We start from the raw sequence: 17,382 nt of genomic DNA on the forward strand, positions 1-17,382 counted from the left end.
GCTCCTGATTCCAGGACTGCCTGGCATGAAATAAGCACTGCTGTCGTGGCTGAGTGTGCAATTGCTCTTTGAGTGAAAAAGAAATGTCTCTTTATTTGGATAAGTGGTGTATCGCCCATTCCCCACCAGATATTTGCTCTTTTTCTAAGAATAGTCCTGGTTTGTGGTTTAAGTGAAAGCAGCTGTTTGCTAAGGGAGGGCACCTGGCTGCCAAGGCCAGGCCGGTGTGGCGGCTTTGGCAGAGGCAGTTACACGTCTACAAAGATGGTGTCGTAGGGTGGTCTGTGGTGCGTGGGGGCTGTGGGACCCTGTGAGGGAGACCTGGGCATCTCTGGGACCAGTGGCAGAGACACTCAGGTCAGTATGAATGAGGTCGGGGCGGGGCATCCAGCGGTGCTCCGCTCTCCTCCATGTCCAGCTGTGGCCGTGACAAGCATTTGTTCACTCCGGACGGTGCTCTTCGTCTCTTAGTGTCAAAAGGAACCGTCATTAGGTTGAAGCAACTTCCAGCTTAGAGGCCTCTGTACCTTGTCTGAGATAGGAGAACAACTTTGTGTTTGGGCCTCAACTGCACTGGGCGCTGTCATCTAGGGACTGTGGTCTGGGGGAGCCGGCAGCCCAGCATCTTTCTGTCTATCCATTTGTTTGATCATTTATTCATTCATTCATTTATTCAACCAACAAATATTGTTTGAAACGGACTCCGCGCCAGGTACATTGGGTATGGGGATACAGTGGTGAGCAGAAAGAGACCCATCCCCTGCTTTTGTGGTTTTCTGTTCAGTGGGGAAGACAGGCACTTACTAGACAGTCACATTAGTTAATTAATTAATTACGTTAACATGTATGTATAATTGCAGACTCTTTTTTTTTTTTTAAAGATTTTTATTTTATTTTTTATTTATTTGAGACAGAGAGAATGGGAGACAGAGAGCATGAGAGGGAGGAGGGTCAGAGGGAGAAGCAGACTCCCCGCCGAGCAGGGAGCCCGATGCGGGGCTCGATCCCAGGACCCTGGGTTCATGACCTGAGCCGAAGGCAGTCGCTTAACCGACTGAGCCACCCAGGCGCCCCTATAATTGCAGACTCTTAAAAGGGCTTTGAAGAAAAGGTACATGGTGTTTTGAGAGTTAACAGGTGGGCCCCTTCTTGGCCCCCAGAAAGTCAGGTCACGACTCTTCACACCGGTTGACCTTCTTAAGTGGAGGGAGTAAACCAAATATAATGGCGAACACAATGAGAAACAGGATCATGGTGATGAATAAGCTGATCACTGCCAGGCCTCCCTGGTCCCATGGATTCTGCCAGAACTCATCATTCCACATGAGCTTCTGGTTTGTCAGTTTGTCCATGTGAACCTGGAAAAGAGGGGACAGAGGCCTTGAGTGCCAGGGCCTCTCCAAGGCCCTGTCCCAGGAGCTGCTGTCCACCCCCACTTCATCCTCTGGAGCGGTCTCAGACCAGCTGTCCCACCTCTGCAGGGATGCTGGGCTCGACGCCCTGGTGTGAGCAAGAACTTTCCCATCCCTGAGATCTACTCAGCTAGAATCTAAAACGCACCGCTACAGATCCTTGCTGTTTTCCCTGCCTCAACTGCCAAACATTTGGGAAGCATTTTGAGAGATCAGCATCAGAGTCAAGGAGTGGACTGAGTCCAGCCGAGGCCTCAGTAAGCTCCCCGGGAGGCAGCTGGAAACAGAAGAACTAGCTAATCTTTTTTTTTTTTTTAAATTTTACTTATTTATTTGACAGAGAGAGACACAGTGAGAGAGGGAACACAAGCAGGGGAAGTGAGAGAGGGAGAAGCAGGCTCCCCGCGGAGCAGGGGGCCCGATGCGGGGCTCGATCCCAGGACCCCGGGATCATGACCTGAGCCGAAGGCAGACGCTTAACGACTGAGCCACCCAGGCACCCCGAACTAGCTAATCTTGAAGCAGCTCAGGTGGGCAGGCTGCGGGCCGGGAGCCAGTTGAGGGGAGTAGCGGCAAGAAGGAAGGAGTCACTACCTGATTCTGCTGTTAACACTCCCGTGTCCTAAGAGCGGGCCGGTCAGGGTAATCCTGCAGACCCCACGCTTTGGGGGCCCAAGCCGCACCCTGACTGTTGGGAGGAAAAGGTGTTGTCATGGCCAAGTAGCCCTGACCAGACCTCATTGCTGTCACGGGAGCGAACAAAGGGGGCTAGGGCCTGTTGCCTAGCAACTGCCTTCCTCTTCTGCCTTTCATACTTACCCCTTCAGCTGCGTTCTGTTCTTTTTGTGATGTCGTTTTGGGGGCTGCTCAGGGTAGTATGTTCAGGCGTCCTCACCGAGAGAAGTCAGGCTTGGGGTAGGGTGGGGAAGGAGACTGGATCCAGGACCCTTGCGTCAGGCCACCTGTCTGCCTTACCTGTGGCTGGGTCCTGCCTCTCCTCTCTGTCTAGCTGCCAGCCTGTGGACTGGGAGGTCCGGGCCAGAGCACAGGAAGCCCAGGACTCCAGGAAGCCCTGGGCTGGAGCCGCACCCGGGCTGCTCTCTTCCTGCGGTGCTGTGGGGCTGGTGAATGGTTAACTAGCTCTAGCTGGCGCCTTCTGGAACGAGGTCTTTATCACCATTGAGGCCCCAGGGTCCTGTGAAGGCTAACTTTTCCCTAGTGCCTTTGCTGGCCTCTCAGCTGCTTCATGTGGTTGGGTCCTACCCACTGGTGTGATGGATGGGGCAGCGAGGAAGCAGAACTGGAAACCTAGCAGCCACCATTTATTCCTTAAAAGTTAGGATTCAAGTGCTTGGTGTGGCCAGGAACTGCGCGAGGTACCTCATGTCCATTGTGAACCAAGTGAGGCAAGTCCTGCCCATCCAGCCTTCCATTCTAGCTCGCTGGTCCTCAGCCCTGCTCATTAGAATCATCTGGGCCCTGCCTGGTATCACTTAGCTCAGTCTCTGGGCAGTCAGAGCCCCGTGCTCTATAAAGCCTCTGGGCCAAGGCTAACGTGCAGCCGGGGTTGGAGGAGACAGATGATGAGCGAGTTCAGTAAAGTCCTTCTTGACTGTCATGGGCTCACCTGATGTTTCAAGTTTCCCTCCGTAAAACATACTGACGCATGCCCTTGGCTGCTGAATGCTTCCAACCGGCAGGCTGGTCTCTAGCACAGCCGTCTACTTCCTCCATCAGTGAAGTTGGATGCTTATCAGGAGTCAGCTGTTTGTTCCCAAACCTGTTTGTGGCATTTGTCCTTGTTGTACTGACATAATCACACTTAATGTTACATAAAAACATGGAGCAACAGGAATCGTCGAAACCCCAGTTTTACAGCTGGGGAGCAGGCACCGAGGTGAAGCAACTCACCCAAGGTCATCCAACTAAGAAGTAACTGCTCGGGGGTTTAAACCCAGCTGTGGAGCTTGGCTGCAGAGACTGAGCTCGGAAGCTCCCTGCCACACCTCAAGGGGGCGGGGGTAGTGTGGGGTCCGGGGGGGTGGTGGTGGGAGTTGTTGCTATAAGCACCTATTTGACCACTTTGGAATGACTTTGGAATCACTCAGTATGTCTGTCAAAACAGATGTGGCAAGACAACTGGAAACATGTTGCAAAAATCCAGGATTTCACACGCCGATTTCTGTGGATGTCTTTTAAGTTCTTGTTCTGCTTTATGGTAACCACAGTTAGCAAATAGCCAATATAGGAACTCTGGCCAGCAAACCCCACACTCGGAGGAGAGGCGTTGGCCCTACAGCAAAAAGATTGGCCAAGAAATGTGCACGTATATGTTTCCATTTAAAATGAGATGCATGGGGAACGTTTTGTGTCATGTACACAAAAGTGGCTTTAACCAACTCTTCCAGTTAATTGCTGGCCCTGATCAGAAAATCCTATGGAAATGATCATCATGAAGGGAACATTATGGGAAGAGGTGGAGAATGCTGTTGGTGTGTGTGGTGTAGCCTGGCCTGGGGGCGGAGGGGATCCCCCGTAAGGAGTGAGGTTAGGTTGAGGCATGAAGACCACGGAAGAGGTAGGACCAGGGGACGGTGTTTCATGGCAGGCAGCAGGTCCTGAGGAGGGTGAGGAAACTACTTTTGAGAACAAAATTGTCCTCAGTTTTTGGGTCTGGAAGTTGTGTTACCCACAGGCAACTATGTCGTGAAGATTTTTACTGTAGGTTGCTCTTGAACATTAATGCTTGAGAAAACAGATTTAGGAGAAGAGTGTTTTATGTGCTCTCTGCCAGGTTTTGCTAATGAGATTCTTGTACCCGGGGCTCTACTGTGGTTTCTGATAAGGCATAATAGCCGGTAAAATGCACAGATCTTGAGTGTGGACCTTTGGAGGAAGCGAGAGGCTCCTGTGGAGTAGAGGCCAGAGTCAGGGGAGGCCTGATGAAGCTGGGAAATCGGTGCAGCAATGAGCGCAGGCAGACTTGGGGGTGGCTTGTTCCAGTGGGCCTGGTGGTAGGAATGGAGACCTGTGATAGCCAGATGCCCTTCAGGGCGCAGACAGCCTGCTGGCCTCCCCTTCCATGGCCACCATTGCTGTACCTCTCTTTTTGTTCTTTCCCACAATGGGGGGATTGCTGCTTCCTCTCCCTGCCTCTCTTCCCTAGAAGCCCCGTGCTGGGAATGTGCCAGGCTGCTTTCGCGCTGGAGCCGATCTGATTTGTTGAGCTGAGTGGGACCAAAGCCTGCCCAGGACTGCCGTGGGGAGCCGTTAGTGGTGGGGCTCTGCGTGGGCCAGTTTGCTGCCAAGTGGGAAGGAGTGAGCCTTCCCAGCAGCGCAAGGATGGCATCTTATTTGGGCTCAGCAGTTAGGAGGAGGAGAATGCCAAAGAAACAGCCCATGGTCGCCACCTCTTGGCAGTCAGACCATGGAGCCAGAATCTCCTAGCAAAGAGGCACAGCCTCAAGAAGGGACGTTCTTAGTGCTGATGTAAACTTGCTTAAGGGAGAGGCCCATGGGAATTGGGCTGCCCTGCTGTTGAGCATCTCCTCAATTGAGGGCTTCCTGGGGCCCCTCCAGCTCTTGGTGCCTGGACTGAAAAGGGCAGGGTTTCCCATCTGGGTCCCTTCCACCTTCCCTGTTTTCCTTCTGGGAGGGAGACCTAGTTGGGCCCCACCCTAGCTCTTACTTCTTCGGGCTCCACCCACTCACAGGGAGGTGATTTTAAGACAGTTTTGGGTGTGGGATCTAAGATCGGTTGATGGAGGATAATGGGATGGGAGCCTTATCTGTACTGCAGCTGGGAGGCCTCAGGGCCTGGGTGTGGTGGGCAGGGGTTCTGCAGCTGGGTGGGCTGGCTCTGCCACTCTTTAGCTGGTTAAACTTAGGAAAGTGACCCAGTGTCGCTAAGGCTCAATTTCCTCATGTCTAAAATAGGGATAATAATGGTACCCATGGCACTGAGGCTGTTGTGATCAAACAAAATCACCTGCATCAGAATGCTTTAGGCTTGGGGCGCCTGGGTGGCTCAGTTGGTGAAGCGTCTGCCTTCGGCTCAGGTCATGATCCCGGGGTCCTGGGATCCAACCTCACATCGGACTCTGCTCAGTGGGGAGACTGCTTCTCCCTCTCACTCTTCCTCTGTGCCCTCCCTGCCCCCCCCCCCAATAAATCTTAAAAAAAATGCTTTAGGCAGTGACCAAGCACACATAAGCCTTCAGGGAATTTCAGCCAACCTGATCATCACCTGCCACCTTCACCATCCTCATCGTTACCATTGTTATTCTGAATCCCGTTCTTGTGGGGTGGGTACAGGCTGGTTCTTGAATTTCTTTTCTTTTGTGTGGAAGTACTTCCTCTCTGGGTCTTCAACCTAAACCAAACCCGTCAGACAAGTCAGTGGACACCAGGAAGTGAAACCAGCCAGAGTTTCTCCCACCTGCCCGGCATCCCCTCTGCACTCCATTTTTCTAGATAGGGCTCCACCCCTAGTGACTCTGGGGGACCAGCGGGGATGGAGGGGGAGGTACCACGGAGAGCTTTTTGACTCCCCCAACCTCTTTCCTGGGTTGGCAGCTCTACCTGGAAGAGAAAGTGAACTGAAGGGAGGGAGGCAGGGTGGTGTTACATTGTGGCAGGGCCAATCCTTAAAATGGGTCCATGTTGCTCTTGTTTAGAGGGGCAGATAATGACGATGGTTCATATCTCCAGAGCTCTTAGGATATGCCCAGTACTGTGCCAAGTGCTTGCTGAAGATCATCTCAGTTTCTCCTCACAAGCTCGCCCCAGGAGGCAGCTACCGGGGTTAGCGAAGTCTCAGAGGGGAGGAAATGTGGCTCGAGGAGGTCGAATCACTAACCCGCATTCACACAGCTGGTGAGTGGCGGGGTGAGGATTTCCTCCCGGACAGCCTGGCCCACGATGGGGAAAAGACTGAGGGGTCAGGATGCAGGTTATGGACAACAGTAGGGGCCTGACCTCTCTTCTCTGACTCCAGAAGTTTGGGAAGACCCGGTGGCCTGAGCCCGCTGGTGTGGGGTGTGCAGGTAAAGTAAGCGGTGGCAGAAGCTGTGGAGCGGCCTTCCTGAGCCCAGAACCCGGGTCCATGCAGTGGGGGCATCTGGAGCCAGAGCTCGTTAGCAGTTGCTGCCGACGGGACTTTCACCCTCACCCTTCCCCTGGTTCCCTCTTGCATGGCATTCCTGCCTGTGTGTTTTTCCAGCTTTCGTGGGCACAGGGAGTGCAGAGGCCTGGCAAGGACAGTCACCGGCCACACCCCTGGAATTCTGGCACATTGCCCTTCAGAAGCACCGAGCCCAGGCCAGGGTGTCTGGCGCCGCAGAAACACATAAACAGAAAGCTTTTACTGGGAAAGAAATGGGCAAATACCGGAGCAGAATACTGACATGCTCCCCTCTGGTGGGAAGCTTGGGATCCAGTAGCTATTGCACAAAGCCCCTCTTTGGCGTGGGGGCCCCAAGGGCCAGCTCCCCACAGATGCAGGCTGTTCTCCATCCAAGTATGGGGACCCTGCTTCTGTGTTTTGTTAAAAGGTGCAGGTTGGGAAAGAATCCCGTTTTTGTTTACTTGGTGTTTGAAACAGTTGACTCCTCCCCGGCCCCCTGGGGTTCCCTGGCAGGTCAGAGTTTGGTGGCTGTCCCAGCCCTTGCTTCCTTGGTAAGGCTGCAGGTGGCGGGTTCCCGGGCAGGGCCGGAGCTGGGGCCACGGAGTGCCGTCTTGTGGGCTGAGGGCCACAGGGCCAGGTGGCACCTGGGGTCATGGCTTTGGCAGCCTCCTCGCCAACGTGCCGTCCTCATGTCTGCCCCTCACGGTGGGGTTACGGGCCGGGCATGGACCTTCCCGCGTCTGCGCTCAGCGTGGCAGCAGCAGCAGGCGCTCAGCAGCAGCAGCAGCACGGTAGCTGGGTGGGGGAGAGAGAAGCAGAGAGTACGGGAAGCTCGGGCGGGGGGCGGAGGGGAGCACACACACCCGACTTGAAAGGAAACCCCTCTGGAGGTGTGCGGGATCTTTGCCCAAAGAGAGTCTGGTGGGAGGTGTCGGCTGTCCCCGTGCCGGCCACGGGGCCCTGACCTCCCTGTCCTGCCTCCTCCGCTGCCCACAGCCTCGCTCCTTCCATCCCTGGTTGGGATTCCGGGCTGCCTCTGGGCCCTGCTTCCAGCACCACCCCATCACTGGAGCAGCTTGTCGAGGATTAGGGCGGTCCCTTGGCTTTCCCCCAGGGACATCTGCTTCTCCTCGGTTTGGGGGACACCTGGCCAGCCCTCTGGCCAGCACCACGGTCTCACCTTTCCCGGATGCCAGGAAGAGCCAGGGCCGCCGGGGAGAATGGGAGAGCCCCAGCTTACCTGTGAAAAGGAGGATGACCGAGAAGGCCACGATCTCCACAGGCTCGGCCTGCGGTAGTCTCTGCAGCTTGAGCAGCAGCTTCTCACCCATGGAGCGCATCTCCTGCACAAAGCTGGCAGCTGCCATGGTGCGCCGGCTCCTGCCGGGCTCCTGCCGGGCTCCTGCCGGGCTCCTGCCGGGCTCCTGCCGGGAGTGCTGAGCAGAGACAGGGCTGGGAGGCCCCACCCACCTGCAGCCCGCAGAACGAGTTCGTCAGGTCTCACCCCTGTACCCCTGTGGCTCATGAGCGGGGAGGGAACCACTGGGGCCCTCAGCCCCGACCCAGCTGACACCACCCGTGGTGGGGGAAGCTGGTGACGGCAGGGAGCCCGAGGCCCTGCCATGGGGGCTGCCCAGCACAGCCAGACACAGGAGAGGTCTGTCAGCCGGCCACGGTTGGCCAGGGTTCCCGACTTCGAGGTGGGGTGACTTCACTGTTACATTCCTTTGTCTCAGGCACCACTCCTGGTTTTGCTGGGGCGCCTAGGGCTGGCACAGCTCCCCTGGTGACCCCTGGGTCCTTCAGGACTTTGGGTGCCTCCCCAGTTCCCAGCAGGGAGACTGGGCTTTAGGATTCCAGCCTGGTACTCTTGCCTCCCATCATATGTGGGGCAGAAGGATCAGGTTCTTCTTCCAGCATGCACATGGGGGCTTCTAGCTAGGGTCAGCTGGAGGTGAGAGCTAATGGGGAGGTGGTCTGAGCCCCTTCAGGGCCCCCCCCCCAGCCCAATTTCTTTACTCATTCAGTGTTCTTTGAGGAGGAAGAGATGACGTTGTGTTCCTGCAGTTTTTCCCAAGGGGATCCTCTCAGGATGGGATCAGCCTGGTTTACCAGCCCCTCCTCTGCTGGTTCAGGCCAGGAGAGTCCCCTCTGCCCCTACCCCTGCCCCAGCTATGTGGCAACTCAGCCCTCCAGGCCCCTGACTGAGAGCTTCTTCCTGTCCAAGGGTGCCCGACAGGCTGAAGGGGAAGGTCCAGGCTGGGACTGTGAGTTGGGGCGTGCTCGATGTCAGTGTCTTTCCCCTCCGGCCTCAGCCCATCAGTGGACACAAGGGAGCAAGTGCCTCTTCAGAGATGGACCAGGGACAGCTTGTGCCAACCCAGCCTGAACTTGTTCACCAAGGCAGCTCTAATCCAAGGGAGGGTAACAGGTGGCCAGGGGCTCGTGCCAGACCTGAGGATCTAATTACTGCTGCCTCGTCCTGGGTCGGGGCCAGGCAGGTTCTCCTGAGATGGCTGCAGTCTTGGAAGCCGGTCACTGCTGGGACTCCCGCCACAGTAGAGCTGTCTTAGAACTACCTTGAAGGTCGTCTGCTTGAACCTTTTACCCTGTACCTGGCTCCCTGCACTCCTTTTGGCATGCAGCCTTTTTGTGAGCCTCTCTTGGTGAGATGGGGGGTTCCCACCTGCTATGGCAGCCTACTGTCTTCCTTCTTGGAGCAGCGCTGATCGTTGTAAGGTGGGACCTCCTCCTCACCTCATTGGTCCCGCCCGTGGTCACACAGGACACTTGTAGCCCTCTTCTGCCTCGCGGGCCTTCGGGACCTGGACGGCAGCTGGCATGTGCCTCCCGTGTCTCCTCTTCCACAGGGTAACTGCTCTCCGTTGGTCAGCTGCCGCTCCAGGGGGCATTGTTTCGATGCCGCCTGCCCCCTTCCCGCTTCTGTGACATGGACGTGTCTCACTTTGCCTCTCTGAGTCTGTTTCTTTTCCTCATTTTACGTGAGAGGAGATGCCCATCTTTCGAGGCTGTTGGATTGACTCCTGGAAGCACAGCGGTGGCTAGCCCAGATCCTGGCACATGTTGGGGCCCTGCACATGTGATTCCCCTCGGGGCGGGGGGCGTCTGGCCACTGCAGGAGCATCGAGGAAGCCTTTGGGGGCAGTCGTACCCCCTTGTACACTGTTTCAGAGACCCTCCCCAAACACCTCTGGGGAGCTTCATCTATGTCCTGCGTTCCCAGGATGTTTGTGGTGTGTGAGGTGAAGGCAGGTGGTGGGGCAGGCTGGAGACGGGAGCTGTGTTTTAAGTGATGGTGAGGGTAGCAGGCAGATGGGTCCCTGGAGGATTAGAGGGTTTCCTGTCAGAAGTGGGAGGCTCCTTGGGCGCCTGGGTGGCTCACTTGGTTAAGCGACTGCCTTCGGCTCAGGTCAAGATCCCGGAGTCCCGGGATCGAGTCCCGCATCGGGCTCCCTGCTCAGCAGGGAGTCTGCTTCTCCCTCTGACCCTCACCCCTCTCATGCTCTCTCTCTCATTCCTTCTCCCAAATAAATAAATAAAATCTTAAAAAAAAAAAAAAAAAGTGGGAGGCTCCTGGAGTTAGATCCCCCCTCTTCTCTCACGCCCCACCCCAGGGTCAGCATGTTTCTGCAAAGGAGATCAAGATCCCGGTTTCCAAGTGTACTAAGGGGCACGGGATCCTAGAATGCCACGGGTCATCTATCCCTGCTTCCCTTTATGTATGGGAAACAGAGCTGGGAGAGTAGGAAGAGTAAGTGGCTCCTCTGAGGTCACACAGCAGGATGGGGAGCCTGGCCAGCCCCCCTACTGCGCCACGCTGTCTCATGGAGGCCTATCTTAGGCAGCCTGCTCTCTGGCTGGCAAGGCAAGTCAGCCCCCAGCGCGGCCTACTGAGGGCACCATCCATGCGGTAGGCGCAGTGCAGGGACCAGGGCCCCAGAGCCCTTTAGAAGCGGGTGTGCTCTGCCTGATGAGCCCCATTCCACACTCATGAGTCTGGAGCACTGCTTTTATTCAGGCACCTCACGCCCAGGCCAGGGCCACACCTATTCTCTGAGAACCACATGTAGCTTGTCACCAGACGGCCAGATCTTGTCTCAGATTCACCAAACTCCTTCCCACGCGTAGGGCCCCTCTTCTCTGGTCACACTGAACACGCCCCGCCCCCGCCCCCTGTTGACCAGTGAAGTGGACTTGCACCAGGAGGGTGGTTCCCTCTCATTCTGGGGCCTCTCTGGGCATCCCCAATTCCCGTGTTTTCAGGAGTGCAGTAGCCTACCTGCTGGTCTCATTCCTGGAGGAGGGAACAGAGGTGCCCAGCAAAGCCCCGGGGAGACTTTGCACAGGGCTCAGGAGTTGGGCACCTTTTCTCCTCCCCTCTTCGTCTCCGCTTGGTCTGGCTTCTTCAGCCTGATTGGCCCTGTGCCTGCATTGCCTAATGTAGCCATCAGAGACTCCTTGAAAGAGGAAGCGGGCAAAGGCCACCTGGGCAAGAGCGGCTTTTTCACTTGTGTTTCCAGGTCCAAAGACCCGGGGAGGGATTGTGGAGGGGAGGGCTCTGCTTGTGAGCAAGAAGCGGTGTGGAGACCTGGCCATTCTGAGGGGTGTGATCCCCAGAGCAGGGAGGATGCAGGTTGGGCCCAGGCTGCTTGGCTGTGCAGGAAAGGTGGGCTTCGTTGGTCAGAAGCTTTGGCTCTGAAGTCGGCCATCCTCCAGGCATTATGAAGTCAGGACGCTACAGAGTCCCACCCAGAGGACTCTGGGGCATAGGGCCCCCACTCTGGGAGGAATGCCCGTCCACGCTAGTGGCAGGCCGTGCCTGTGGCCGTGTGGCCGTGGATGGCATTGTGCCTTTGCGCCCGGGGCTCCTCTGGTGAGCTGAGTTAGCAAGCTGTACCAGCTGTGGGGTTTCATCCCGGGCTGCTCACTGATTCTGTCTGGGCTATGAACGGGATGGGGCCACTGGACAACCGAGGTTCTGCCCCGAAGGCTGACAGGGAACCCCCTTTTTTTTCAGTTGACGTTCTGCCATTTCCACCTTGGGCTTGAGCAGAATAAACTTCAGTGGGTACCATGGGAGCTGGAGGGACCTTGTTCTCCTAAGAGGGAGGAGGCACATTCTAGCAGGTCCCAGGCACTCTTCCCAGTGGGCTATTTAAAGAGAGGCCCGGGGGGTGCCTGATGCCTGGTGCCCAATATAACCAGCAGTCGTCAGGTGACCGTGCGGTATGTTCCTCAGCCGTGGTTCTGTAGGGAGTCCCAGTTCCCAGCTGTGACCCAGGAAACGTGGGTACTCTGAGGCTGGCTGCTTCTTGTCCCTTTTACTTTCTCAGGTTTGGAGGGAGGAAGACAGGGAAGGCCAGAGCGGGTACTGATGATCGCGTTTATCTTTCTGGTCTATCTCAAGGAGATAGGAGGGTCATCCATTCTCCTTCCAAAACTGTACTTCCCCATGAACCAAGGCAATCAGAGTCCGTCCCAGCCCTATGAGGCTCGGGAGTGCTTTGGTTGGAAGCAGCCTAAGCAAGTGGCTTCCCATGGCCCCAGGAAGGGAGAGCAGCCTTGGCTGCCTGTGTGTGGCCCTTCTAGGAACCTTTGGAGGGTGCTCAGTGGCTGAAATGGCAGCCCATGGCAGGGGAGGTGAGCCGGGCAGAGGTGAAGGCTGGCAGAGTGAGAGGGACCAGAAAACATTCCTTTGTGTGGCATCTCCTGGCACAGAGAACCTTGTGACAGAGCAGGCAGGCATCCTGCAGGCCAGACAGCTGCCACTGGGTCCTGAAGCTTCCCTGTTTCCTCCTTGCAAAACTGATATTCCAACCCCAGGGGCCCTTTGTGGAAGAGAGCAGGCAGCAGGCCGGCCTGTTTACGACTGATAAGTGGTGTGCTGATGGCTCGGGGCCCCTGTCATCTTGTCATGGTGGGTTGCAGCCACTCTTGCCCCACCGGGCCCTGTCTTGTTTGAGAAACAGCTAGGATGGGGCAAACTGATGGTTGTGGCAGATTTGCGGGGTCCAGGGGCCTGACCAGTAAGGCAGAGGTGTCCACTGGGCACTGCATCAAGCCTTAGATGATGCCCTTTTCTGCCTTGGCTCCAAGTTGCTGTGGGAAGTAGACATTTGAACCCAGAGCAGTCCTGCTTCCCTAACCCCGTGGCTTTCCAGGACCGGAGGAGGCACTTCCTGCTGCTAGGGATGGTTCCCCCAGCCCCAGAAGCCAGGCATCACCCTGCTGTTCCAGCTCAGCACCTGTGTTCAGGGGACCCAGACCACCTATGTCCTGTGGCTGCAGGGACTCAGCTCCCCACCCGCTTGCCTTGCAGATCCGAGCCAGCAGGGGTAGGCCTGGGCTCACCGCTGCGCCCTTCCCTTACCCAGCCCTGCCCACTGCCTGCAACACGGAACTGGCGCCTGGCCCCTCTCTGCCATGCCTGGCTCATCGCTGCAGGGCTTTTAGTCTCCCCAGCCACCAACCCAGGCCAAATCCCACAGCCTCTTATGAGCCAAGAACACTTGGACTGATCCTTGGTTTCCACTTTTCCCTAGATTGTTGTTTTTCTTTCTAAGTAGATATTAGCCTGTTTGCTTTGGGGGAAACATCTGGGGGGCGGGGAAGGGAGACTTTAACCCTAGGGTGGGAGCAGGGAGGCAGGAGGAGCAGGCAGCCTCGGCTCATGGGGCCCTGCCCAAGGGGGCTGCCCCCGGGGCTGCTCGAAGAGCCGTCTTGGGCTCAGCATTCCAGTGGCACGGCAGAGGGCCAAATACCAGGCGGGTCCTCCACCAGCCTCACCATCATCGCCTTCTCCCCACCCCACCCTCAGAGTCAGGCCCTCATGCTTCTGGCGCAGCATTCAGGGAGACTTGGGAGCTCACGGGATTCCAAATGGGCCCAGGGAGGAGCACCTGGGCTTAGCTCTGAGCTGAGGACACCTGGCAGTGAGTGGGCCAAGCCCCTCACGCGAGGCGGCAGCTGCCTCGCTGATGCAGGACACAGATGGGCAGAGCTGCTGCGGGTCCCGCCACGTTCCTGGGGGGCGCGAACTGGCGGGGCAGACCCTGCGCCGAGCCGCCTCCACTGGGAGAAAGCAGGCACACAGAGGGCTCTGCATTGATCCTGGGAAAAAGGGAAGCTCAGCGGGCAGGCAGCAGTTCTCTCCCAAGCCAGGAAGGCCAAATCCCTTGTTTAAGCCCCCGAATAGAACAAGCTTAAACTAACTTGCAGAGTAAGCAGGCACTCGGGGCCCCTCTGCGTGCTCAGCAGGCCGGGAGGAAAGCACTCAGCCCGTGTCCCCCCAGTGCCGGGTCCCAGCAAAAGAAGGGAGAGCCCACGTTTAAATGAAGTTGCACCCCCGTGAGCCTCTGTGTTCCAGGTAGATGGTGGCTCTCCACCCTTGGGGCAGGGGACCCTGGCTGCCCCGCATCCCCCCCCCCCCCCGCAACCCTATCATCTGTGGCTGGCACCACTCACCTAGGAACTCGGGTGTGGGGTTGGGGGGCAGCCGCACGTGCCGGGGAGCCCAGCAGCCTCCTGGGCCTGTCTTCGGCCCAGCCACCACCTCTTCCTTCCTTCTCGGATGCCTCTTTCCTGACCTGCCCCTGGGCGCCTTCCTCAGAGCGTGTGGAACTCCCGGCTGCTGACAGCCAGCTGCTGTCTCGGCCTCAGCTTTTCTGTTGTTGGTCGTCCTGGAGATCCAAGTGTCAGGTTACATGGGGCGGTCACCAAGTGGGGGGGGGGGGCAGTGCCACTGCCTCCTCTGCCCCGGTGAGGGAATCCCTGCTGGGACCTTGGCGGCTGGCTTCAGGCTCCTGTGCGCTGTGCTGCCCCTGGGAGGTCTGGCTGGGCGCGCTCGGCTCTCCTGTTCCTCCTCTTCCTCTCCTCTCCCTCTGGGCGGGTGTGTGCTAAGCCATTATGGGCTGGGCCTGGGCCGGGAGCTGATAAAAGAGGAGGTCCGCTCTCTTGTTCCCTGGGAGGCTCCACCTGAGCCTTGGGGTGGCGGAGGGAGGCCGCACAGCACTCCCAGCTCTTGGGCCCCCTCCCTACCCTCAGAAGGGCTCTGGGCCCATCGCCCCCAACCTATCTCTCTGGAGACTCCCTGGCTGGTCCCGCCCTCTGGCCCCTCTGAAGAAAAAAAGTGAATAGTGGGGGAGCTGCCAGCCCACCCACAAGGCCAACCCCCTGGGGAGGCATCTTGGGGAAGAACTTGGGGGTGACTCGAGAGTAACCTGAACGTGGCCTGCTTGCCCGGGGAAGTGCCTGGTGTTCCTCAGCCCCAGGAGGAGGGAGGACCCTACTGATCAAAGTCTTTCCAATGGGTGTTTGCTGGAGCTGTCCCCGCACGCCTGGCCCTGGCTGGCAGGGACGGGCTCCAGGGCTCAGTGGCTGGCAGGGCCCTTTGACATTTGGTTGGTTGTGCCACCCCAGCAGGACAGGAGCCGACCCCAGCCCGCATCTGTGAGCTCTCAATGGAGCCCTTTGAGTGTGAGCACAAAACCCCAGTGAGTCCGGGCTTGAGGGAGGGTGGGGGGAAGGAAGCCAACCGTGTAGCCACACCACTTGGATGCCAGAGCCTCCCAGAGGCTGGACAGGCGGCCACAGTGCAGATGCACAGACTGGCGATGCAAAGAGTCCCATGGTGATTTAGGAGTGGCAGGAACAGTGCCCTCTGGTGGCTGCCTGGGCCCCCTTGCCATCTCCTGCCGTTCAAAGCTGCATTCTCTAAACAAGGCAGCCAGACCCCACTTCCTAGGGCCTGTGTAACCATCAGCTCTTGTTCCTGGTGCCTGCCCCTCAGGGGCTCAGCTCCTGAAAGTGTTTCTTGCAGTTCCAGGCGGTGCCCACGTTGAGAGGCGTTCTGGTTAGTGACGCCACCTATGCTTGTCCCCGGCCGGGATGTGGTGCCTGGACAGCTCTCCCTCTGCCGCCCAGTCTCGCAGGCTCCCCTACCCCGTGCCACATTCCTGCAGCAAGACTGGCCCTTGGGAAGGGCCCTGAGAGATCTGTGGCCCCTTCGGGGGCCTCTGCAGCTGCCCCAAGGACCAACTGTGCCCCCATCCTGGGACTCATAGGAGAGACAGCTGGAGTCTGGTACCCGCAGCAAGGGGGCTGTGGCAGGGTTGAGGCACTGGGGGGTGTGATGAGACTCCTGCCAGGGCTGGTCTCCTCGCTGCCCTCACAGTGAGCAGCGTACGATGCCGGCTCTCAGAGCTGCTGGTTTCTGCTGTCGGGCAGTCTCCCAGCTCCGGGCTGCATACGCAGCCTTCTTGGGAACAAAGAAGGTTGCCAAGAGATAGAAGCAGGGCAGAGTGCTGACGCAGGGGTAGGGCCACGCTGTGCTGGTCCTCCCGTCCCCCGCCTCCGGGAAAGGGTGAAGAGTCATAAAGAGGGCCCGCTGGGTGCCGTGCGCCATGCCTCAGAGCGCCATCTCCCCCAGGCCTGCAGGAACGTGTGGGCTTTGAGCCGTCCAGTGCTTCCCCTAAGGATCTGTGCCCAGAGCCGCAGCTACTCCCAGGGCGCCCCCCCGCCAGAGAGCAGAGGAGAGAGCAGGAGGCCAGGACCTAGAGGAGCAACCTGTAGTGAAGCAGGACAGAGTGGGGGTCACACCCTGGCTCCTCCGGATGTGTTGTATGACCTTGGGAAAGCTCCTTCACCTCATTGTCGTCATCTGTAAAATGGGTGACCAAATGATGCCTTGTCGGGCTCGTACAGCAGGGGGGGTGTGAGATACTGAGTGTGGTGTCCACGTGTAAAGCTCCTCGGCCGGAGTGTAGGGAGTGGGTGGGTGAACGCTGGCCTGCCTGGGTCCCTCACCCCTCACCTCTGCTGCGCTGCCCCTGCCAGGTGCCGCCATGCTGCCATTGCCAAGTACTTTGGGGATGCGCCCCCTGCCTGCACCAAGGGCTGTGACCACTGCCGGGACCCTGTGGCCCTGCGGAAGCAGCTGGAGGCCTTGGAGCACAGAAGCAGCTGGAACAAGACTTGCATCGGGCCTTCCCAAGGGAATGGCTTTGACCCTGAGCTGTATGAGGGAGGCCGCCGGGGCTATGGGGGCTTCAGCAGGTGAGGGGCTGTGAAGTCAGTCAGGGGCCCCCAACCCACTGCAAATAGGCTGGCCTCCCCCCTTGTGCCAAGGCACCCCGGTGCCATCGTTCACTCCCTGTCCCCGTGGGCCATGTTGGAGCTAGGAGCTTGGTGTTGTTCCTACCTGCCAGGCTATCAGAGACATCAGTGCCCCACCAGAAAAGCATGACAGGAGGGCAGAACCCAGGCCCAGGGCTGCTTACACCTAGCCTGTCCCCTAGGTACGACGAAGGTTCTGGAGGTAGTGGGGACGAGGGCAGAGATGAAGCCCACAAGCGGGAATGGAATCTCTTCTACCAGAAACAGATGAGCCTACGCAAGGTGAAGGGGATGGGGGCCTGCTGGGGTCACAGGTGGCCCCCCGTTCACATGCCCTCAGCCCCTACCCTGGAGCTGGATGGGGGGCTGTCCTACAGCTAAGTGAGATGCCTCATAGGCCCTTCATGTCATCTTCCAGGGCAAAGACCCCAAGATAGAAGAATTTGTGCCCCCAGGTTAGTACAGAAATGTCCCCAGGGGCTTTTGGGCTATTCCTAGGGTATAGATGTCTCATTGGGGGGCTGGGGACTCCAGAAAGCAGAGGTAGAGTGGACGGACCCACCCCTCTTTGCACCCCCCCCCCCAGATGAGGACTGTCCCCTGAAAGAGGCTTCTAGCAGGAAGATCCCCAGACTCACTGTGAAGGTAAGCGGTGGACAGCTCCTCACACCCGCCCCCCGGACTCCTTCCCCAACCCTGAGGCTTGAGTGA

The 17,382-nt window shown here is 58.0% G+C and overlaps 3 protein-coding genes across 13 annotated transcripts in view; 1 reads left to right on the forward strand and 2 right to left on the reverse strand.

The window, feature by feature from the left end:
- The window catches only part of RECQL5 (RecQ like helicase 5), a 35,130-nt gene that overhangs the window by 14,237 nt on the left and 3,511 nt on the right, over positions 1-17,382 (forward strand). For 8 of the 11 annotated variants that reach the window (XR_014140387.1, XR_014140388.1, XM_081804502.1 and 5 more), the window contains exons 9-12: positions 16,393-16,611; positions 16,854-16,953; positions 17,090-17,126; positions 17,258-17,316. Coding sequence is in view for 7 of the 11 variants with exons in the window: in XM_081804502.1 (XP_081660628.1) it covers positions 16,393-16,611; positions 16,854-16,953; positions 17,090-17,126; positions 17,258-17,316 (415 nt within the window). In the remaining 4 variants the exon portion in view is untranslated. The remainder of the gene's footprint in view (positions 1-16,392; positions 16,612-16,853; positions 16,954-17,089; positions 17,127-17,257; positions 17,317-17,382) is intronic. The other 3 variants (XR_014140389.1, XM_081804505.1, XR_014140391.1) reach the window with 2 other exon arrangements.
- ERLN (endoregulin) lies at positions 910-14,158 on the reverse strand. The gene is made up of 3 exons (XM_081804507.1): positions 14,023-14,158; positions 5,648-5,784; positions 910-1,358 (listed from the first exon to the last, which is right to left on the reverse strand). The coding sequence occupies exons 2-3, from the start codon at positions 5,687-5,689 to the stop codon at positions 1,170-1,172; spliced, it is 231 nt and encodes a 76-aa protein (XP_081660633.1). The 5' UTR covers positions 5,690-5,784; positions 14,023-14,158; the 3' UTR covers positions 910-1,169.
- Positions 6,755-7,912, reverse strand: SMIM5 (small integral membrane protein 5). Its single transcript, XM_006728109.3, has 2 exons — positions 7,778-7,912; positions 6,755-7,332 (listed from the first exon to the last, which is right to left on the reverse strand). Exons 1-2 carry the CDS (start codon positions 7,902-7,904, stop codon positions 7,238-7,240), a joined length of 222 nt encoding a protein of 73 aa, XP_006728172.1. The 5' UTR covers positions 7,905-7,912; the 3' UTR covers positions 6,755-7,237.

This window comes from Leptonychotes weddellii, chromosome 15 (genome assembly GCF_054177405.1).
Source record: "Leptonychotes weddellii isolate Sample4059 chromosome 15, ASM5417740v2, whole genome shotgun sequence".
Lineage (NCBI taxonomy): Eukaryota > Metazoa > Chordata > Mammalia > Carnivora > Phocidae > Leptonychotes > Leptonychotes weddellii.

Coding starts and splice junctions, on each gene's coding strand:
- SMIM5 (XM_006728109.3), bottom strand. CDS start 7,904: ATGGCAGCTGCCAGCTTTGTGCAGGAGATGCGCTCCATGGGTGAGAAG. Junction 7,333..7,777: donor GGTCATCCTCCTTTTCACAG/GTAAGCTGGGGC, acceptor TCCCCCACCCAG/CTACCGTGCTGCTGCTGCTG.
- ERLN (XM_081804507.1), bottom strand. CDS start 5,689: ATGGTAACGATGAGGATGGTGAAGGTGGCAGGTGATGATCAG. Junction 1,359..5,647: donor AGGTGGCAGGTGATGATCAG/GTTGGCTGAAAT, acceptor CCTCTTTTCCAG/GTTCACATGGACAAACTGAC.